This window comes from Zootermopsis nevadensis, unplaced genomic scaffold, assembly GCF_977971745.1.
Source record: "Zootermopsis nevadensis isolate Lab colony 2312 unplaced genomic scaffold, Znev_1.0 Znev_ptg000024l, whole genome shotgun sequence".
NCBI lineage: Eukaryota > Metazoa > Arthropoda > Insecta > Blattodea > Termopsidae > Zootermopsis > Zootermopsis nevadensis.
This window is the reverse complement of record NW_028259156.1, coordinates 11,236,444-11,260,255: the sequence shown is the minus strand read 5'-3', so window position 1 is coordinate 11,260,255 and position 23,812 is coordinate 11,236,444. Positions and strand designations below refer to the sequence as shown.

General features: G+C 36.3%; 1 protein-coding gene across 3 annotated transcripts; it reads left to right on the top strand.

The window, feature by feature from the left end:
• The first annotated feature begins 48 nt into the window (after positions 1-48).
• On the top strand, positions 49-22,505 carry LOC110831969 (Transmembrane O-mannosyltransferase targeting cadherins 4). 3 transcript variants are annotated; one of them, XM_022068542.2, is made up of 16 exons: positions 49-941; positions 1,592-1,700; positions 4,359-4,504; positions 4,719-4,950; positions 5,806-5,989; positions 6,815-6,994; positions 8,263-8,467; positions 8,951-9,117; positions 10,886-11,085; positions 11,836-12,010; positions 13,094-13,302; positions 14,289-14,396; positions 15,202-15,343; positions 15,504-15,618; positions 17,850-18,032; positions 19,786-22,505. In XM_022068542.2, the coding sequence occupies exons 3-16, from the start codon at positions 4,372-4,374 to the stop codon at positions 19,929-19,931; spliced, it is 2,379 nt and encodes a 792-aa protein (XP_021924234.2). In that variant the 5' UTR covers positions 49-941; positions 1,592-1,700; positions 4,359-4,371; the 3' UTR covers positions 19,932-22,505. The 3 variants fall into 3 exon arrangements, with proteins under 3 accessions (XP_021924234.2, XP_021924233.2, XP_087211655.1); XM_022068541.2 differs by having other exon boundaries at positions 1,592-1,706; XM_087355529.1 differs by lacking the exons at positions 17,850-18,032; positions 19,786-22,505 and adding an exon at positions 17,270-17,556 and having other exon boundaries at positions 1,592-1,706.
• The last annotated feature ends 1,307 nt before the right edge of the window (positions 22,506-23,812 follow it).

The following is a 23,812-nucleotide window of genomic DNA, read 5'->3' as shown; positions in this document are numbered from 1 at the left end:
ATGCTACGTCTAATTATTGTTGTTTTGTGTAGGTGCGAAACATGGTCTCTCACTCTAAACGTGGCGACTGACTTGTAACATTTGCCTGTAATGTAACGTTACAAATCGAGCATTACACAAGTGAAGACAGGGAACGGAGCCGCTCACGCTCGCTGGCGCTCCATCGTGTCGGTTTTTTCGCGATCCCTTTGAGTGTTACATTACAAGTCAGTCAGTCAGTCGAGCGGCGTCGTAACGAGCATTCACGAGTTCTTTAAATAACAGTAGCGTATTAAATGGAACAAAGATAACACAACCTCCATGTCCGACATATTGAATGAAATGAATGGAGCACAGTCGAGCCGAGCGTTCAAAACGAGCATTCGATGCGCCTCACCAGTTGTGGTGTAATGTAACATGCTCGCCGCGAATGTTACATTACGAGTAAATGTTACAAGTTAGTCGCCACCTTAAGGGAAGAACATAGATTGCAGGTGTTTGAGAATAGGGTGTTGAGGAGGATATTTGGGCCTAGGAGAGAAGACGATGGAGTCTGGAGAAAACTACATAATGACGAACTTAAAAATTTATAGTCCTCTCATGGATGGGACAAGAAGTGTGCACCTGGTATTGGTTGGGAAGCCTAACGAGAAGAGACCTAGACGTAAATGGGAGGATAATGTCAGGCGGGATATATGGGATGTAGGAGTTGAAAGGTACTGAATTTTGTTGGCTCACGACAGGGTCCTGTGGAGGGCTTTGGTTAATTCGGTGATGAACTTTCGGGTTCGGTAAGCCATCTTGTTCGCTACGTCAGGACTATAGTGCAGTAGTGGAAGGCATGTTTCCTTGCGCAGTTGTAGGGCGAGGTCGTGTGGTAGGTCATGTGTAGACATGGAGACAAGGGCAACGAAGTTGTAGGTGTTGCAATCTGAAGTGAACTTGCGGATGCGAAAGGAAAGGTAACGTTTTTTACATTAGAAAGAGTAGATGTTGATATTTTTGTGAAAATAATTAATAGCCAACAGACGCCAGAAACCAAATCTAATTTCTTGATTAAATTCACACTTTATAAAATTTTTGTTTCATGGCTCTCTTTCCGGGTAACAGACTTATGTTGGTGTTCGAGCAATATAGCATCAAGCTAAAGCGAATACATATTTGGCCTGTGGCGGAAAGGTTGGTTTCTGAATAATCCCCTTGTTTTTAGGAATACGTTTACGATGTTGTGACAATGCAACCCAGTCTTAAACTGACACGTAACAACTTTTTGAAAATTCTTGTCTAGTCTGTGATTATGCCAACAAGAACTTGGATTTTTGTTAAGTAAAAGACTTGTTTCTAACATGAGACAAATATTTTACTTTTGCTGTAAACACTGTAACAATCAAAAATGCTGTAAAGATTACAAAACCAAAGATGGCTGTTTTCTCGTATGTTGCATTTTTTAGTCAGAAATCAACCAAATCGCCCTGAAGATGGAAGCAATAAGAACCTCTGAAATGTTGGTCAGTTTCTGCAACATGCTAGAGGACAGTCATATGTGTTGCTGTGAGAACCTTCAGTCTTACATGTGCGAAACCAGTTGCAGTAGCTTTCCGCTTGTTTTCAGTACTGTTTCGGAGGTGGAGTGGACATTGGTGCTGTGGATCCAGAAGAATAGTCACTTTGACAAGGAAAAACAATTCAATCTGTTTAAAGGAGGGACTAGAATAAAGCAGGTGAATGTAAGTTTTGGCTCGTTATTAGCGCTGTAGTGTGGCTTTTCAGAATGTTGGAAGACTTCACATTCACTCCATTCAAAATATACAGTATGTGTCATGGTAGTTTTTGTACTTTGGTCTGGGATTGCTATCATTCCCTAATAATACTGGTTGAACACAACCAAGTACATTTTTGAAGGAAAAGAGTTTAGTGGTATCTTACATTACTACCAAACAAACCCATGCTGCATTTTAAATTATGATTAACTACTCTCTATGGAGCACATAGGTTCATGAGCATATCCCTTAACTTTATGTAAGCATAAATTGAGTTATGTAGTTTCTGTGGGGCCATTGGAAATTTTTAAGTGAGCTATCTCTCTGTGATCCTTGAGCTTCAAGTGGTGTGCAGTACTGCAATTAAAAAATGAAACAAAAAATAATAGAATGGCATAAGGAAGAAATTTAAAAATTACGTGTTTAATGATAGATAATCCTCCAAATGTTCGCAAGAAAACTGTTTAATCTCTCAGTAGTACATGGTTTGCAAGGTCTTTTACTTACCTAAGCAGTCTGTGGCTGTAGAATTTGAGAACCACTGTTGCACTGCTTTCTCAAATAATCAAGACTGGTATTGGTACTTGAAAAGTAATGCTTGGTCTGCCAAAGAAGAGCTAAACTATGTTTCAAAAAAATAAGAAATTAATCTGTCCCTTCAGTTGAACACCTTTGTCAGCAGGTCACCCAGAATTTGTTTGTTGAATTCAGTTTCAAACTGTGATGTCAGCATCATAATTACTTTTCACTGTTGATGGCTGGCTGTTTCCCTTCTTTCATTCTGACAAAGTTATGAATAATACAAACACGCTTTATTACGTTATCTACAGTTTGAAGTCTGCAGTTGACTTGTGTCCAGAACTATAAATTTTGAACAAAACAAACAAATGCACATTCCACGCTCTTTCAAGTCCTAGACAGTTTGCAATTAAAAATGTGGCTCTCCGTTGTCAGTATTCTTTTAGAAATAAGTCACATTATCTGCCTCGACAAAGGAAATGCCTCATCTGTCACGAAATGGAATGGGAAGTTTGGTTCGTCTTCTGATGTTGGTAATGGATGGGGAGGCAGCAACTGACATTTATTCTGATGATTAAGACACCTATGGTACCCAAGATTCATCTCTACAATCACAAAAATCTATCACAGAGCTTCTGAACCCATGTAAGGTAGTTTCTTTAAAATTTACCATCAAAAATTTGTTAAATATGTCTTGCCTGCTGCAAACATCATATGAATCTCCTCTCCTACCTTTTAATAAATTAACAACACTGTTTAATTCAGACAAAATGTTCATTCTTACCCATGATACCTAAACATGGCTAAACTTCATGTTCTTTGGCAAATCCACCAACCAAGATACAAATCTTCAAACTTTTGGAACACGTGATTCATAATGCAGTACATTTGGCACCAAAATAATTATGTTTATAAACTGTAACCTTGCCACAGATAACACAGTTTATGCAATGTTTGTATTAAATACGTCATACTTATATCTGCTCATGTTCAACTGAAATGGATTCCAAAACTCACTAAATCATATTTCTAAATCTTAAAAGGAACGCCTAAAACTGTTTTCAAATTCAGTACTGTAAAAATTTATGGTAAGACATAATCAGTTGCTGAAAATGTATTCATCAAACTATTTAATCTATTTTGTGTGTTTGTAAAAGAGATTTAGTAACATTTTTCAAAGCGTGCCAAGACTTCGCTTCTGGAAGATATCAGGTATTCCCATCGAACTTGTATAGTATCTGAGTATCATGATGCAAACTGCAGTGTGTGTGAGAAGGTATCATAAATTAAGTTGCAGTCACAGTAGGTTGTGCTGCCAGATTGTGGTATCACACCTGAGGTAGAGAAGCAGGTAATGGGGGAGCTGGTATTGCAACAGCAACTCTCATGAATGTCTTTTTCATGATTTTGGTTGTATTAAAGTAAGCTGATTTTGAAATTAATCTTTATTTATATGTAAATACTTGTACAAATCTTGTGGTACATTGGTCTTAAGTTCTATTTATGAATTAGCTACTGACTACTTTTTCCTGCCGGCCTTCTCTTTACCATTTCCTTTTTAATTTTTCTATTTTTAAATGTTCACTCAGAGCAACTCAACTGGTACAGGTAAATTGGTATCAACATTATTCTCACAAGAACATTCTTCCTATTATTTCAAGCCATGTGAAACTATAAAAGCGGGTTGCACTACTTATATCGCCACCTGGTATCAATGTGCACCACTGCAGCCAACGTTTTCAAACATCATGTTACACTGGTGTCAGTGTGCATGTACCCCTTTAGGCTTTCAAAAATGTACAGCAATCACATATTTACCCTGAAGATGGCAATGGCAGTGTTTGGTAAAATACTGGATCATTTTCAACATTTGATGTGGCTCATCCACAAAAGCCAAAGTCATACATATTCCATTTTTATTTTCTGAACAGATGGGCAAATAAAATAATGTATGTTGTTCTGTATTTGTATGCATTGACATGTTATATAACAAGGTTTAATTGAAGCAACTTTATTTGCCCTTTTGTAAATTGATTTTTCTTATATACTTACTTATATTAGATTTTTGGAATTAACCATTGAGAGGTGGATTACTTTCAGTTGTCTGCAAATCATGACCTTGAAAGTTCGGTCTGAGACTTCATTAAATGGCATCACCAAAGACATACATCCCCATCTTGGTAGTATTAATGGCAAGCACAGGAAAATGAGTACAGGATCATGGGATTCAGATCTTCCTTTTCCTAGTAAGTACTATTTTTTTTATTGAAAGCTGAAATGAAACTTGAATCTGTCTTGAGAATTATTAACTTAGAAACTGATTATCAGTTAAAATAAAATTCTTTATTCAGGAAACTGTTTTATGTTGGTGGGCAGTGAATTGTAAATTGCATATAATGGTCACCGTTGAGAGCCTTGTTTTAAGCAAAAAATTATATGATAAATTATTTTTTTCCACAGGAGTACCTACTTCTTTATCAGTCATACTGGTTGGTGCTGCAGCAGTTCTGTGCTATGTAAATTCTCTGGCTGGAGGATTTGTTTTTGATGACTCAGAGGCCATTATAAATAATGAAGATTTGAAACCTGAAACACCCATCTTCAATCTCTTGTACAATGATTTCTGGGGTACAAGGCTTACCCACAATGCAAGCCACAAGTCATATCGTCCCCTCACTGTTCTTTCTTTTAGGTTAGTATTGTACTTCAAAATTACAGATGTAAAGGAACAATAAGCTTAAACAACTTAATTCACTGTCATGTTACAGCAGTATTGTCTTTTTGTAACAGTAGTTTTATTTGTGAAGTTCATTAAGTAATTTTCCGTATAATAGTAGAATTGTTCAACTTCTTATTTATCCATCTTGAGTCAGGTGTCTTTTGTACCTCTAGTGAGTTACTGATATTTCCAAAGAACTTTCCTTGTTGAAAGTATTGTACTATCCAATTTTGTAGTAGTATTTTTTAATGTAAAAGCTTGGACAGCATGCATGGGTAACTGGAAATTCTGCATATTTTTAATGCATTCATTCATCCTTTGAAATATATTTTCAGTTTGCTTAAAAGTTGCATAAGTTGTTACTACCCTTTTTATGTAAATTACATTTTGTTCATTATAGGAGTCCTCATGGGTTTTGTATCTTCATGGTATTAAAAGTATACAAGACCTGACTTTCCTATTTATTATTAAATATTCAGTTGTGAATTTTAACCCTCAGGCTGCCCAAATTCTTTTGTGTATACTTTGTTCTTCTGAACTGTATTAAATTTAGTATGGCTTCACTTATGTTCCACCTTCTGGTTCTTCCCAGTCATAATTTTGTCAACTGCAAGTTTAATAAACATGTCCTACAGTTGGTGAAGGACTACAGTTTTTTATCAGGCATTGTATAATTACACATTTGAAATGCCTCTTGCATCTTCTTGAATCTGATCTTGTAAAACTTGTCTCTCCCTTTTGTGAACCAGCTCTTAAACTTAAAGAAGTACAAAACTGTTATAATATGTCAACTTTATTTTTTGTAAGAATGTAGTATATTGCCTGCAGATGGAACTATTGGCTTGCTGGTGGTCTTCATCCTCGAGGATTTCATCTGATAAATGTGGCACTTCATGGAACAGTGTCCATACTTTCACTTGCAATATTCAATCTTCTGCTGGGTGGTTCTTGCCACCGAGCAGCTTTGCTGGCGTCAATGCTGTTTGCAGTTCATCCCATTCACGCTGAAGCTGTGAGCAGACTTTACTTTTATGAAATGGTGGTCTTCAGATTTTACCAGATGGAAGTATTATAGATATGTACAATCTATGAACTTGTGCTGTTTGTTGTTTTTAGAGCTTTTGAAATGTTTGCAATCTGCACATGTTTATATGTCCACTGATTTGACTTTATATGTTATCATGTTAGTAATATACCTTCTAGTAGTCTTTATGGTATTAAGTATTTTGGAATCCAGAAATGTGCTATATCTGTGGCGTGTACTTGTTCAACTGTCTTACTACCACATGCTGATGTGGTCAGTGAGCCTTCCTTGTGTGGAGATTTACAGAACCAAAGAAAGTAGCAGGACTGTTTACAGTTGAAAATCATTTTGACTCATAGATGGCTAATAATGCTATCTATCAATTTAAAGTTGATAGTCTCTGCTTTTTAATAGCAGGTATTATTCCATGTTATGGTGGCAGAGGGAAAAGGAATAACATGCAAAATTTGACTGATGGTTAGTAGCTGTAAATTTAGTGGTGTGCTATGATAATATTTCTTGTATAGAAGAATGTTTCTCTGCTGGTTATCTACAGAAATGGATCCAAAATTTTGCTGAGAGAATACTTCCATGGTTGAAGTGTAGATGAGAGATAATATTAAAATTGATCTTAGTTGAAGTAGATGTAAACATATGAACTGGAGTAAGTGTTTCAAGGCAAGATCCAATGATGGGCTTTGCTTGTTAATTTTTATTCAAGTTTCATAAGGGGGGGAAATTTCTTGATCATCTTAATAATTGTAATTTGTTTAACCATGGAGTGAATGAGAGTTATTTCCCCTCTATTTCCAGGTGGCTGGCGTGGTTGGTCGAGCAGACTTACTTTGTGCGTTGTTTTATTTCCTGGCTTTCATTACATACTGCAGTTCATTGCATGTTAAGCGGGCGGCAAACCAAGCAGCCATGTTGTTGCTAAGCATGGTTTTCTGTGCCTTGGCCATGTTTTGTAAGGAACAAGGTATCACTGTTATTGTAAGTAAATGAACACTTGATTCACAAAAACTGCAAATAATTCCATAATCCATTCTAGTCTGTTGAGTAACTTGGTAAACCTGCTACATATTATTTTAGTGCTTAACTTTCATGAGGAAATGGTTGCTGTAAGTCTCTCCTTTTTTATTACTTTTATGCCAACTGATGAAGGTAGTTTTGACTATTAAGTAGTTTTTTATATTTTGACATGAAGACAGACATCCTGTCTCAAAAATGTTGTAAATTTTGGACATAAAATTTTTATTGAAATGACTGACAATGGATAATGTATAAATAAAGTATTATTACTAATATGCCATTGTCATGAAACTTTGGAATTGTGTGTGCTTTAAAGTGGTTAGGTCATAGGTAGTGTATGTGTCTGAAAATGGTGAATATCAAGTCAGTGGACATGGAGTAAAACACAATTTGTTGATAACTACTAAATAGTTATGAAACTTTATCATGGTATAAAAATGATGATGAAAGTGTATAATACAAGGTTATCTAATAAGGGAGAATTAAAGACATGGGTACTACTCAATCATGTTAAACTATAGAGATGGCTGTCTTCTGGGATATTGTGCTGTGTAGTCTGGTAGAAGTTTACCAACGTTTCATAGGTCCTTGCTGCCTCCATCATCAGGGCAATTCAAATCCTGCTTGTTGAACTGTGAAATATGATTTATATTATCACCACCATCAACTCTTAACTCTTAACTATGCACATTGCAGTGTGCCATACACGAAGATGATATGATTAATGTAGTGTTGTTATTTTTCTGATTAATGAAGTATATCAGATAACCGCCACGGTGGTCTAGTGGTCAGAATGCTGGGTTCGATTCCCGGTGGTGCCCGGATTTATAACTGTGTTGGGCAAGGCTGTGGTCCAGGTATCACAGAGTTTTCCTTCGGGGTTTCTCCAAGGCATCACAACAATTACTCCATTTTCTTCTTCATTTACACGCAGAAGAAGGCAATGGCAAACCACTTCTGGACCATTTGCCTAGGAAACATATGAACAGGTCCCTATCAGAGGGATCTTGTTCATAATGTCACCAGGGGTCGGCTTTGACCCGACGGTAAAAAAAACAGTGTTAGATACATATTTCATGAATGTTTTATCAATGTCTGTCCTTTATTTTATCTTTAATCTCATGATCAACCTGAGAAAGAGCTTGGGTAATGTCATTGGAGTGCCACTGACAGCCACACATTCATTTACTTTATTTTTTTTCTATACATGGAAAATGGCTCTTTTTCAGGGTGTGTGTAGTGTATATGATGTGATTGTGAGTGGCAAGCAACATCCTATAAGAATTACAAATCTGCTATGGAAGTCTTTCATTCAGAATAAAAGTGGAGCCCTTGGATGTTCTGGACAGTGTTTTGTTGTCACACCTTCCAGCTATGATACTCCAGCTGTCCAGAATAATTCCTGCAAGGAATATAATAGACAAAAACATGATAGTAAGTACTTTGAGTAAGCATTTTTATAGTAAAGACCAGATATAGATGGAGCACTAATTTGAAATATTGTGAATTGCAGCACACTTTAAAAATTTTGTTCGCTCTTTAATGATCCTCATTTTTTCTACCTTTCTTGTTCTGTGTTGTGTTTGATTACAATGCAGACTCATTATAACATACTTTTTTGCAGCATTTATCATGGAGTGCCTTAAAATTAAATATATATTACAGTAACATGATATACTTAATCCCAATTATGTAATGGTATTCTAATATGACAAAATATCTGTCTGCACCGCAGCATGGTAAAAATTAATTTCTTGCTAATTATTTTTGTGCAGAACAATTTACAAAGAGGAAAAAGAGAAAGTGCAGTTATCCTGGTTATAATAGTGTGTGATTAATAACTAGTATATGCATATAATATTGGCCAAAGAACATGCATTGAGAGAGACCTGATCAGTTTCATTTGTATTCTGCTAGGTGTGAACAGTGAGTATGACTTCAGACCCCTCCTGCTTCGACATGTGGTGCTTCTCCTATCGGGCTTGTCACTACTTACTGTACGGTGGCAAGTAATGGCTTCAGCTACACCTACATTCCAGTGGGTTGATAATCCTGCGTCATTTGCAGATAGCATTCTCACCAGGGTAATGAAGTAAATGGAACTGTTTATAAACATCCACCACTGTTGTAGCTTTCTGTTTCTAACGTTCTCCATAAATGTCTAATTAACTTCTGGTCATTATTTCTGTTTTTATTTATGTAATTGTCGTTATGCTTTGTTTTGTTTAGTACTAGACAGTAATTTCCTGTGCTGTTAATGAAAGCAGTGAAACTTCTTTATGCTGTGATAAATTAAAATTAAAATTCAGAATTGTAAATACATATATAAAATTGTAAATTTACCATTACTAAATGCATTAAAGCCAACAATTGTAGTAATCATAGGAAGAGACAGTTACTCAAACACTCCCCTTGTTGTAGCAGTAGACAGAAGCTACATCATCAAGATATAGCAAATTGATATTCACATCAGATAACAATTATACTACACCTCCAGTGATCTGTGCAGTACAAATCACAAAAAGTACTGTGATAATACCATACATGCTGGAAGTATCAGGAAAAATTTGCAGAAATGTGCAAAGATTTGGTGCACAAGTAGCATTCATACAGGGCTAGTCTAAATGATGTTCCCAATTTGAAACACATGCTACTTACGTTTAATGAAATTCAGATGCACAAAATTGATACTGATGGAAAGAGAAATTCTCCAAGTTTTGTTTCAGTACATCACAGGTGTTCAATGTGAGCCCCCTTGGTAACTCGGCACACATCCAGCCTGTAGTCGAGTTCCTCCCAGACACGTTGCAGCATATCATGATCGATTGTTGCAATGGCTGCTGTGATACGCGCTCCAAGCAAGGTCTGTGGTAAGGGTGGCACAAATACTATATCTTTGACGAACCCCCACAGAAAAATATCACAGGGCGTCAGGTCCGGTGAACGTGGAAATCCAGGACACAAAAGGCTCCCCTGTCTTCGATGGCAGCCATTTTCTCTCATATTGCCCCTGGCGGCGAACAGTGTTACTATGCAGCCATGAAGTATACCAACATAAACTTGGAGAGTTTCTCTTTCCATTGATACCAATTTTGTGCATCTTAATTTCATTAAATGTGAGTAGCGTGTGTTTTAATTTGGGAACACCATTTAGACTAGCCCTGTATAATGAGTGATGTTGCACAACATACAAAGATGAATCCAAAGAATTAGGTACAGAAATCAGAGATTTCTATATATACACTGTCTTATGCTGCTGCAGAAGGAAATATAGTGGGAGACACATGAAGGCCACCTCATAACCATATCAGTTGATACAAACACAACACAAAAATGGGAGATACATCCAAATGTGAAACAGCTGAATACTCTGGGAATGAGGTCTATCAGATAAAATGGTGTTAGGCAGAAATCAGCCACATAGAAGGAAACAGGATTAATAGGAAAGTAAAGTAGTCTATAAATTAGAATAACAGGAGAGACAGCCAAGCCCAGATATGGCTATCCCTGGTGCAAGATAAAAAGTGACTGTGGAGTAACATAAGTAGATTTACAGTAACAAGCATTTCTGGGCCATCTTTTTAAACTAGTGTTCATTGTATTAGCCTAGTATTCAAAACATCTAAGGTTCAGTTCTATCAAATATACTCCATACAGTGAAAATTGTGCAGCATAATTTGTTGTAATGAACTGTAAATGTACTTATTTGCCTGCTTAACCAATTGGTGGTAGGTGCTGGGTATATCTCAAGTATACTGTATTAGTGTAGTATTTTTACAGGTGGTGTTTTTTAGTTCAGAAATCCATCTGGTTCAGAATACGTTGACTGATATTACATCTCTTATGTTTCAGGTGCTCACCTACAATTATATTTATGTATTAAATGGCTGGCTTCTTCTGTGTCCAGAGTGGTTGTGTTTTGATTGGTCTATGGGCTGTATTCCACTTGTGGAATCACTAGAGCCTCGTGTTCTTTCAATCGGACTATTCTGGTTGATTTTCATTCTGTTACTGTGGAGGTCTCTCAGTACTCCAAGCAGAAAAGATCAAAGGTGTGAACAGTCACTTTGGCAACTTTCAGGTCATAATTTTTGAATCATTACAGATCATGTGTGATGTAGTTGCAGCATGAGATAAGAGACCTAAAAAGAAATATTTCAACATAGGACCTCTAGTTGGTATTTTGCATGGGAGTACAGATTCCTAAACGAGTACTGCGTGTTCACTAAGTACTTTATGCTACATGGTCATCCTTGGAAATATTGCATAGGTACTTGTGTTTAAACAGTTAATTTCCTGCTTTCAAGGAACCCAGAAGTTCATTGCCATGTTCTCAAAAGCATGTCATGGGACCCTATACTAAACCACTTACATCTGATCGTCACCTTTGCAGTATATTTCCCAGAAGTCAATTTTGATTTTATCTTCTCATCAGTTCATAGCAAACCTGTTATTTTGGCTCTTCACTTAGTATTATCAGAATAATTATATGAAGAAAGATGAGGTTGGGGGAGAGATGTTGCATGCACATTGCAAATTGCATATAAAATTTCAGATTCTATAACAGAGAATTTGTTAACAGCTAAAAGGAGGCATTCCGTGGAGTTTGTCAGTTGTAATAGTGCCAGATATGGCTGCAGATTTTAACATAATTTTACTTCCATAGCCATGCGGTTATAGATCATGTACACTTTTTGTTTATGATGTAAACTGTAGTAAAAAAATACATTTTTTATTTAATATGATATGGGCTTCTGCAGTTTATTTTTTCTTCAAGTTATAACTGATGGTTTTCTTTCCAGGAGTTTGATTATGTGTTTAGCTGCAATGGTGATTCCATTCCTCCCAGCCACAAATATCTTCTTTCGTGTGGGTTTTGTAATAGCAGAGCGTGTGTTGTACCTGCCATCTGTTGGCTTTTGCCTGCTTATTATTGTGGGACTTCGACAACTTGCTATGTTTCATAGAGCTCGTTGGGTGAGTCATTGATTAATTTCTTATCATCTTAGTGTTTTGTTTCTGTGATCATATTTTTACACAGGATGATTTTCATAATTAGTATCAATTCTGTTTGTTATTTTAAGAATGTTAGTTCAAAGTAATGTTATGAAAGATTCACTCTCAGTGGACTAGTGGTTAGCGTGCTCGCCATTGGACCTAAGGTTCATAGGTTAAAACCTGGCTGAGGTCGATGGATTTTTAAGGGTGATAAAAATCCATAGCATAACTTCCTTCGGAGGCGAAGTAAAGTCAGCGATCCCATGTCATAGATTTACAGCACCCAAAAGAACCTTACGAGCATGAACAAGATGTTTCATAAGCAAAATTCAGTGGCCATTTCTCACCCAAGTCTCTCCTGATTCACTACTAGATGGTTCTAGCAGTTAAATAAGGATTGAGTAGAAATTGTGCAAAGGCAATGGGCTGGTCACTCGCTACTCAAATGCACACTTTTAAGACTAGGAAACCCCCGAAAAGGAGGCGGCGAAGACCCACAACTGGGTTGTAGAGCCAAGGAAGAAGAAGAATGATGTTAAGAAAGAATAGTGATAGAGCATATAAATAATAACCCACAATCTTTTGGTTGATAATACACAAAAGTTTATACTTTTAATAGATGTCAGGAGAACACAGAGTAAATCAGTAACATTTCTTTATTTATATTCAAATACTTACATGTAGGGAGAAGGAAAAGATAGGACAGGCTATTATTAGCCATAGTAAGCATTAGTATGATAAGGATTAATTAAGCACAGTAACAAGTAAACTTTGCCTTTATCCACACTAATACATGAACTCCTTAGTGGTACTGACAAAAGTCATTCAGTCTAGTGAAGTATTCTGCATTGTTCATCATCATAAAATTACCATTTATAACATTCTGGAGTGTAAAAAGGAATCTTATATTTACATAAATATAATAATAAAAGGTGAGGAAATAGTAGTAGAAGGGTCTGACATGAGGCATGCCTTGTGTGAGTAGGTAATCTAAACATGAAATTACTGTTATTGTCAGTTAACACATGAAGCTTACAATAAAGTGTTTGTTGCCATTTACAGGCTATTCAAGTGGGTTACATATATGTGGTATTTGTGCTGGGCATCCGAGCTGTTAGCCGCAGTGCTGAGTGGCAAACTGAAGCATTGCTGTTCCGTTCAGGTCTTTCAGTCTGCCCGTTGAATGCCAAGGTGCACTATAATATTGCCAAGAATGCGGGAGATGCGGGCAACAGAACACTTGCTGTCCTTGAATACAGGGAAGCACTGAGGTCAGTCACCTGGTCCTTGTTATGCTGTGATTTCATCATTTTAACTAATGAGCCTGCACAGGTTGGAAACGTGAATACTGTGAGTACATTTATGTTAGTGATGGTGACAAGACAAACATTTCTGGGACAAACATATGAATCCATCTTTTCTTTGAATTCTTTTTACTTGCTTAGAGAAGATAAAGATACTGCAGATTAACCAATTACACAATTTTCAGTACACATGTTTTCCAAACATATTTGTTACTTTGTGTACCATATTGTTCTTGTTCACATATGCATAATTTTTCTTTTATGCATTTTGTTTACCTGAAGACAAGATCTGTCAATGCTGTATAGTCTGAGCTGTCGATAATATCATTACATAAGCCCCAAATAAATAATTTCATACTAAACTTTATATGCTCATCTATGTCTGTTCATCAGTTGTCACCATCAGACAAGAAAGTTGATCTATAACACGAGTTCATCTGTCACAAAATGTTAGTGCTAGGATTCCTCCACCTTAGTAGTGGGCAGATGAAAGCAAAGAAGAAAAAGAACAGTGGTGAGACTCGATTTTGAGACATTGGAAATATGAATAAGAACCAAAAATATTTTGTCACCCATAAATTATGAAAATACTAAATTGAGAATAATTTCTTTAAAATTAGAAGCAGCAGTGCATCCTTTCACATTCATTATCCTGGATCCCTCCTAGTCCCCTGTCTAACAGCTAATGGAAGTTATTTTTGTAGCAGTAAAGCAGCTGGAGTTCAAAGCTTATCACTTTTCTCCATTCAGTGCCAAAGTAATAAGACACAAGCATTGCCTGCGTATTTCTGTGACTTCTTAGCATGGTACTTGCACATAGGGGCACCTTCACAATTTTAGAGCTGTTCTACAAACTGCTACGCACACTTTGGGAGTCATTTGTGTACATACATGGTATCTGCTCTGAGAACTTCAGTGAATTATGAATTCTGTTACCCATATTTACCTTTCAGGTTGCATTCTGAATATGATCAAGCAATGAACAACTTGGCCAACATTCTGAAAGATGAAGGAAAATTGCATGAAGCAGAAAAACTTCTGCGAAAAGCTGTGCAGCTCAGGTAAAGTTAGGAATTAGACATATGTTGCTGTTTTCTGCAATGCAGAATCTTGGTTACATAAAGCTTTGCGTAAAATTTGACTTGTGTAGTGACAAATTAAATTTAAATCCTAATTTTTGTCACTGAAACTAAATATATTTTTTTTATTGTACCAGTTTTCAAAAGAAAGTTACTCATATAAACATATTTAAATGTTTAGCTTGATTTTCCAAGAGTAATTACGTATGAGATTGTTATGAGTATCTCTATTATGACTTCTTTTTTTGGGCCTCAGTAGATTGCCACCACAGAATTTCCATCTTGCTGTACTCTGAGTAGAAAGGAGGGCATTCAGGAGTAGGTGAACGAAGTGTCATATACAGTTAACAAAGTTATAATTTAGTATATTGTAAAGTTTTTATTTTAACTAAATCATTGTCATATCCATCATTCTGTCTTCGTACTTTCATTGATTTTTAACTAACTTGGTCTGGAACTGTATATAATCTTAAACCTTACCATTCTATTGCCTCTTTAGCCATAAATACAAATAAATCCTTTTCATTGACCCAAAATATATTTAATACTTGAGCCATACTAGAAACCACATTGCTGAGTCTAGCATCGTAGGCTTGGCATAACTTGCGCAACAGTTAAGACTCAAAATTTCAGATAAGCATCAGACTCCATGAAAATTTTCTGTAAATCTAGTATTAAAGGTGACAAAAACAGTTTCATAGTAGCGGAAGGCCAGTTTGTATTTTGCAACATATTTCAGTATTTTTGTTGATGGGGTATTGCGGTAAGTTTGGATTCATGTTTCCAGGCCTGACTTTGCAGCAGCATGGATGAATCTGGGTATAGTGTTGGCAAGTCTGAAGCATCACAGTGAAGCAGAAGCAAGTTATTTCACTGCTCTCTCATATCGTAAGAAGTACCCAGACTGTTACTACAATCTAGGAAATCTTGTAAGTATAAAATTCTTTATTTGCAGTAAGCCTTTAAATTATAAGCTGACTGAGTAGGTTAGCATAGGGATAATATATCTGACCAGGTTAAACAATGTGAAATAAACAAAAGGTAACGAAACCTTTTAACTGATATTGACATTTGTGTTTGTTGTGACAGTACTTGGATCAGCAGCGGTACAGTGATGCATACAGAGCATGGAGAAATGCCACTGCCTTGAAACCGACTCTTACTGTTGCCTGGAGCAACATGATAATCATGCTTGACAGTATAGGTATGGTTGCATATTTGATTGCTTACTTTATAGTTCATAAAAAGTGAGAAACTGTGATTAATATTTTTAACTTCTTCTATATCTCTCCAGTCCGTATTCAGTCCATGGCCTCCTCAATTATCCTCTTCCATTCAGTCCTATTGTTAGGTCCATTCTGTCTGAGACTTTGGTTGAGGTTTCGAAACATCTTCCTTTTTACGGTGCAAGGTTGGTAGCCTTGCGACCAACCCGCAACCTGGAGGACCAGCGTACCTGTCTTAGTCTGACCTCTCCTGCTCGGCCAATCTGGCTAGGGAGGCCATACCAATAGCTATGCTACCGCCAGCATAGCTCTTGGGGTCACTGATGTACTCAAGCCCCACCACCACGACAAGGTGCAGGTACCATTAAGTGGGGGTTTTTAACAACTGTAATTATTAAAGCTTTTGAATATAACTAGTTTTGTGGAATAGAACAAACCCAGTTTCACTTCTCAAATATGCACTCCGGCTAATGTTTCAAAGAAATGGATTTCCGTACTTGTCTTAAGGTATGCACTTTGTTGTTATTTTATTTTTTTCTTTCTGTTGAAAGGTTACAGATTATGACAAACAAAATATCTGAGGCTCATTTTTAAAAACCTGAAGTAAATTTTAACATCCCTAATTCTTTATTGAAATGTACTTGTGATTGTAATTATTTCTGTTTCTGTAGGAAATTAAAATTAAATTGACAAATTTATAAAATACTATAGTTAATAATTTTAAAAGTGTATTATAATTTTAAAATCTGGAAATATAAGACTTTTTTCATGGGCTTTCATGTGTATGTTAAAAGGCTAATAATACAAAGGGATGTTATATAAAAAATAAATAATTTAAGTATTTCAGTATAATTTTATTAAGAAAATCGTGGACAAATAATGGACTTATCTTTTGCCATATACACTGTCTGATCAAAAGTATCCGGACACTCCTCTGTAAACGTAAACTCGATCCTAGATATCACTACGACCACCGCTGCTGCTATAAAAGGAGGCAGAGGGCTCGATGTTGTTCAGTGCTACGCGATACCGACAGAATGGGTGGAGCAAGGGAGCTCAGTGACTTCGAACGTGGTATGGTTATTGGTTGCCACATCAGTAAGCAAGCCGCTTTCAGTGGTGTAAAGAGCGCCGCCACTGGGCTGTGGACGACTGGAGACGCGTGATTTGGAGTGATGAATCACGCTATACCATGTGGCAGTCCGATGGGAGGGTTTGGGTGTGGCGAATGCTAGGTGAACGCTACATGCCAGCCTGTATAGTGCCCACAGTGAAATTCGGCAGAGGAGGGGTGACAGTGTGGGGGTGTTTTTCATGGAAGGGATTTGGTCCTCTCGTAATACTACGGAGCACGTTAAAGGCGGAAGGATATAAGGACATTTTGACCAGCTGCGTGTTGTCTACGGTAGAAGACCAGTTTGGAGATGATAACTGTGTTTCAGCATGACAATGCTCCCTGCCATAAAGCAGGGTCTGTTCGTGAGTGGTTTGTGGACAATAAGGTTCCGGAAATGGACTGGCCAGCCCAGAGCCCCGATCTCAATCCTATTGAACACCTCTGGAATGAACTAGAAAGGCGACTGCGCGCCAGACCCCAGCGACCCACATCACTAACTACGCTTGCTACAGCATTGCAGGAAGAATGGTCGGCCATTCCCCTGGCGACGTTCCAACACCTGGTAGACAGTCTCCCCCGCAGAGTTAGAGCTGTAATAAATGCCAAGGGTGGGCCCACCCCGTATTAATGTCCACTACTGGGCAGTAAATCCGAGGGACACTTAGAGGACAGTTTCGCATAGGTGTCCGGATACTTTTGATCAGGTAGTGTATATATGTTTGTCCTTATATGATGACGACTTGAAAATTACTTAGTAGATTTTCATGAAATGTGATAGTTAAGAGGTATATTACTAATTGTTTTTGATATCTTTAATATTAAATTTACAAAAATTATTTCTTTCCCTTTTGTAGAATTATACAATGAAAAATTAAGAGGAATTCTTTATATGGAATGTTTTGTATGTAAGTCCTATTGTGAAACCAGTAAAGAGACTGAGAATATGTTGGCTCTTGTAAAACCATGCGTTACTAAAGAGACTAAATAGAATAGTCAGCCAGATTCATTACCTGGTTTAATCAACACCACATTACAAGCACGGCAGCAAAAAGACACTGTTACCGTCTTTGAGTGTAATATTATTATTAACAGGGCAGATGGATAGAGCAGAGACCATTGCACAAGAAGCATTGGTAATTCTTCCACAGGAACCTTCACTTCATTTTAATCTTGCCAATACACTGGGAAAAGTTGGTCGCTTTGCTGAGGCAGAGAAGCATTTCAAAGACGCAATTAGCTTAGATATGAATAATGCTGTCTACTGCACCAATCTAGGTAAGTGGTTAGTCTCAACTGGCTGATTATAAGACATTTCCAAATTTTCCATGACTGCTTTTTTAGATATTATTTATAATGACATAATAACCATTATATATGAATATGTGTTCAACATCTCTGCTATTGCTGAACCAAAGAGAATTGTGCTTGAAGCAGAAATATTCTTATGTCAATATTGTGGGTATTGCAATTATGAGGTATGCCACCTGCCAGATGTCAGTATCTGGATGCATGTGGTGATTATGAACTGATTTTAGATGCTTGTATGGTGTCTTCTATTTTGAAGTTGTTTAAAGTAATTGTGCTGTTAAACAAATTTTATCACTTGATATGATGCTTTTGCGAAACTCATTATTGCATTGAGCATAGAGGTTAATAATTTCATGGCATCTGTGAAATGTATTTCTGGGGCTTATGTGCAGTGTTGGAGGAAGAACAAAGAAGAATAAGTACATTTATGCCTATGATAGATATGATATTTAAACAGCTGTCAAGGATGTGATCTAAAACAGGTGTAAATTTTAAAAACTTGGAGTTGGCCTTTTTTATTATGATTTCACTAGAGTAGTGACGTTTCTCAATGCCAGACACAATTCATGAATTTCTGCAATCCTACTTGATTATACCTCATACCACCTGATCACATTCAATACCAGTCCTAATCATACCAGAAGCACACATTCTTTATGAACAAGTAATTTAAATTGCAAAAAATCTTTTGGATAACCTTGGCATCACCATATGATACCAGTTGTTTTGTATTTTTATTTTTCATTTTCACTTACATTTTTGTTCTTTCTGTACATTTTATCTTTATGATTGAGGTTACAATTTTGTTGACGAAATTAACATGTAGAGTTAAATTTGGTCTGCCTGAAGACAGAAGGTAACTCCTTGAGAGAAGGGGTCTGGGTGTGGCTCTTTATAAGAAATGCGTTTTCTGGATCTAAAATGGGCCATTATGAAGTAATAAGGGATGGAGGAATAAAGTTATGTTTGTGGCAGAGATTTGTATATAAGAAAATTATAATAATTGTTTGCCTGTACAAGTTCTAAGATGTTCTTTTATATTTTTACAGCGTGAAAAGTGGGTTCTCTTTTATTCAATACCATTTTAGTTGGTTAATGCAATATTATTTAATACATGACACTTTTTAAATGCTGTTTCTTTTTATTTTTAAAACCTTTTATTGCAAGAAACTCCATTTCTCTGTATGACATTAGGCAGCACTTGGTAACATGTGATGTGTATGAGCAGTGCTTGAGACCAGTTCACAGGCCAATCAATGAGAGTATCTGTGCTGCAGTGGAGCATCTCTATCACTAGTGCATTATAGTAGTGTTTTATAACATAAAGAACAAAAAGGTTTTACCTCACCATTTGCCAGATTTAATTATATTTTCTAAGGGGTGTGAATGATATTGATATCTTCCACATGGAGGTTCTTTTGTCAATCCTTTTACTTTCTGACAAGTTTTTATGTTTGTTCTTAGCTGCATATTAGTTGGTCATTCTTTAATTTTAAACTTCTTTTCTTCATTGCATCAGTGTGTCAATGATTGGGTTAAATTACAATCATGATTTCACTGAAAAAGTTGTCTTCGGCGTAGTATTTGGTAGACTATGTTATATAATTTTAATTTTGTGTAATTTTTCTCTCTTTTAGATGTCATATTTGTATAGAGTTCTCAAAAATTTAAGTGATTATCTTTTTGTGTTGTAATTATGACTTGAAAATGTATCATATAGGAGTACTGTATCATCGCTGGAAAAAATATGATAAGGCTGAACGATTATACAGACAAGCTCTGGAAATAAATCCACAGCTTCAGAGTGCCAAGGATAATATGGCTCTCCTCAACAAGGCTCAAAATAGAATAGCAAATCAACAGTGATACATTACATCAACCTCACCTTCACTGCCAAGAAGATGCTTTTGTCACAGAAGATATTGTTTTTTAGAGCAATTTCCCCTTTAAGGACTCTCATTTTTTCTTCCCATCTCCATATAAAATAAGGTAATACAGTGAAACCTCGATGCATCGTTTTCGGCGGGGGTGGGAAATAAAAACGATGAATGCGGGAAAATGATAGATGCGGGAAAGCATTAAAAATTTAAAAAAAACAATGTTTCTCTTTCAAAGTTACTTCTTTTTACCAAAAAAGTCTTTAATGGACAACTGGTTTGTCGAAACTTTACGTTTTAGACCAAACAGAGCACTTTCCACCTTCAAAATGTTTTCCTCGTCACGTTCACTAATATTAAGCGCATAAAAGAACGACTTCACTTTTGCCAATGCAGCGTGTGCTTCGGCAAAGTTCGGGCTCGCATTCGTCGTTTCTCCCTCTTCCTCACCGCTCCATCAACCTTCGCGGACTATAACAGGAAAAATGGAAGTACTATTACTGCCGAACTCAACGAAACGTAGCTGTAGAAGACACGATATGAACCAGAATGAAAAAGTTTCGCTCGCCTTTCCTTTGTACTTATAATAAAAGCATTTGTGAAGAAATTCAAACTGCACATGCCATCTGGCATCGCTGGAACGAAATATGAGTGCACCCAAATTAAAATCGTAAAATTTCTGACAATGGGCACCGCCATTCACTCCAACTATCACCCCTGCACCGCTGACCCCTCATTCCAAAAGAATCTGTGCTGGTTGGGCGACATAACAGGTTACCGCTACTGTTTATTCCAAAAACATTGTGCGTCTTTCGGTATTAATTTATCTCTAAACCCAGCATTTTAAATTCTCAGAAACGATCATTGCGGGAAAATTGTGGGCCGGGACTAAGATTTTTGAACGATCGATGCGATAAAACGATAGTTCGAGGAACGATAGAAGCGGGAAAATGTAACATTATTTTATATGGGATGTATTCGGGACCGGACAAAACGGACGATGCATCCGGGAAAACGATAGTTCCGGGAACGATGGATAGAGGTTTCACTGTATATACTAGATTTGACCCTTTCAGTATTATTGCCTGACAGAAAACTGTCTATATTACATCATGACAGGAATAAACTGCTTGCTTGTTGGTATATTCTTCATTATTATATCTATTTATAGAGCGAGAAGAACAATCATTTTTGGTTATAAGAATATGTGATGTTTAAGATATACATACAGGTAGCCCTCGATTTACGCCGGGGATGCGTTCCTGGACGAACTGGCGTAAATTGAAACTCTTTTATAATGTAAATCAATGGGAAGTCAATGACATGTGTTCCCAGCACCCAAACATTGACGAGTAATATAACGGCATTACATTTAAAGCTCTGAAATTACATAAATAAAATAAAGGGAATTTAAAAAATATATTTTATACACTTACAATTGGCAATTCGTTCGTCCCCGCGATTGACTGTGATTCTTTCATGTGATTGATGTGTACAGTCATCTCTGCTGTTATGCGATAGTTGCATTCATGTAAGACGTTGACCTGTAGAAAATTGCGTAGTAAAAATAACCCCGGTACCTCCGTAGAGATTAAATTAATCCTTTGAAAGTTTAAAGCGCCAGGAATGAAATTGCATAAGAGCAAACTCTCATATGCAAAAGTTTGCATTTCACAAACAGCTTTTACCGATTCATCGATCTCATTGGAGCAAATTTGCGTTAACGAAACATACGTAATTGCAGAGGTGGCTGTATTTATAATTTTTATTCAAAATCAGCAATGTAAGAATTACTATTTAGTATAAGAAGCAGTATGAGGAACATTGTAAAACGTTATAAATAATAGTAAAATATATTTTTTTCACTTTTTGACTTGCTGGTTTCAAAATCGCGCAAATCGAGGGCTACCTGTACACTGTTTTCTGTGGAGCTGTACTTACTCCAACTAACACAGTGAGAACAGTATGCAGAACTCAGAATGTACTCTGGTTAACATTCAGAGGGTTAATATTTCACATAGCTGTTCCTTATTCATTAGTGCAGTTGTCTAAATATTTTTATTTTAACAGCTGTGAAGCATTCTGACTGCTCTGTTAAAAATGTCAGAAATTAACACAGATACCTGTAAAATTTTTAAGACATTCAGCTTACAGGCTTGTCTGTTCTGATTGAATGTTTGAGACTGGCATAGTATGTTGTATTGAAACAAATGGAATCAAATTATAGTTATGTTATTTTAGAATGTAAAAATATTTTTACGTCTCCTTGTAGCACATTAAGTAAACACTCAGTATAAATTGATATCTGTGTAGGTTGTCCTTTAATTGTTAGGAATTGCTATTTTACCTAATGTTCCTCTTGTATTTCATGTAATTACCAGTCCATGTTAATTTTGTACTTTGGTTGAGGTATGTTTTTGTGAAAACTGTTTAGTCATCTAATGTAATCTAGGCACTGTTTTATATGACGTCTTTCTTACTTTCATATTTTTTTATATAAATTTGTTAAAAATAATTAAGTCTTGCTTGTAATAATGTTAAATAAAATATATGTAACTGGAAACATGATAGTTTGGTCTCAAACCTGCCCTTACATTATAGGAAAGTGCTATCATCACTGTATTAGAAGAGCTACATGTAATAACAGTTTATTTTTGTGAAATATTTGTCACACTCAAAAATATAAATTGCAGCTCAGTTTGTACATATCTACTCTTGAACACATTTTTTGTATGTCAACATTGTTTTTAATTGTCTTTTATTAATATTTCTACCAGGGATGATTCATTTTATGACAAAGCATGCTCTGTCCTCTCATAAGTGTTCCACTTCTTTGTGTGTCTTTTCCTATTTTTGTATATCCTCTCTAACTTTGTGTTTACCTACACATTAGACTTCCAGTGATGTATTTGCTATCTTTTAGACAGTACCACCAGCATAGCTCAGAGTCAAATCATAGCTTGCAGTCTCCTCCACTATGTGAGCTAGTACAGGCATTAAGGTGCCTTATCCATTTGAGACAAGAAAAATTGTACAATTGTTTTCTAGGCACCTTGACCGGATACTTGAAGTAATCTTATAACTTGATACTACATAATTGCATAATGGATTTATGGTGCAGATTAGTATGCGTTATACCAAACTTTTTTCCAGTGTTATCCGACTGCAAATAATACTTACTACTTGGTATGGTCGTTGAATGTTTTAGAGTTCCACATGACTTGCATAATGATTTATGATTAATATCTGAAATATGCATTAAAATTAAAAATTTCCTTATGCTAAACTAGCATTCCAATAAGGTGTACAGGGAGTGTTTGGGTAAAATTATACATATTGTGGACTTTGGTACAGGATGGACATGAATGGACAGTACCCTTGGTTCTATGGAACTGTAGGATAGATGGTCCCAGACCAGTCTGGTTATGGTGGTAAAGAGGAATGTCTCTGCCCTACCAGGTATCCCAGCTTGTAGCCAGACACTACAGTCTTTTGTTACAGTGTGGAATGTGTTTGATTTTTCCTTATTTTCTCTCCCTTTCTTTATGTAAAATTCCTTTGAGACATTCAAGCTGGAGTTATTTTCTAATATAAATTTGGTTTTATACACGAACTTAAGTGACAGGAAAATTCCATAAGAGATCTTGAAAGTGACATGAACTAGTTTATCCTAGTTTCTACCAGATGCTTGAAGTAATATTTGATCTGTTGCAATGGGAAAATTCCTTTTCATTTTCTGAAAAAGTTTTCATTGTGTAATAATACAACATAAGGTACACATTTCACAATGTAATTATTTTGTTGTCTCCTATGTACATATGTGATAGACTATCTATGACCTAAGAAGGACTATTATTTATTTAGTGTTCC

Excerpts from the sequence above, each read along its gene's own strand:
- LOC110831969 (XM_022068542.2), top strand. The coding sequence starts at position 4,372 with ATGACCTTGAAAGTTCGGTCTGAGACTTCATTAAATGGCATCACCAAA. Across the intron at positions 5,990-6,814 it reads ATCCCATTCACGCTGAAGCT|GTGGCTGGCGTGGTTGGTCG; the intron begins GTGAGCAGACTT and ends CTCTATTTCCAG. Across the intron at positions 13,303-14,288 it reads GAATACAGGGAAGCACTGAG|GTTGCATTCTGAATATGATC; the intron begins GTCAGTCACCTG and ends TTTACCTTTCAG.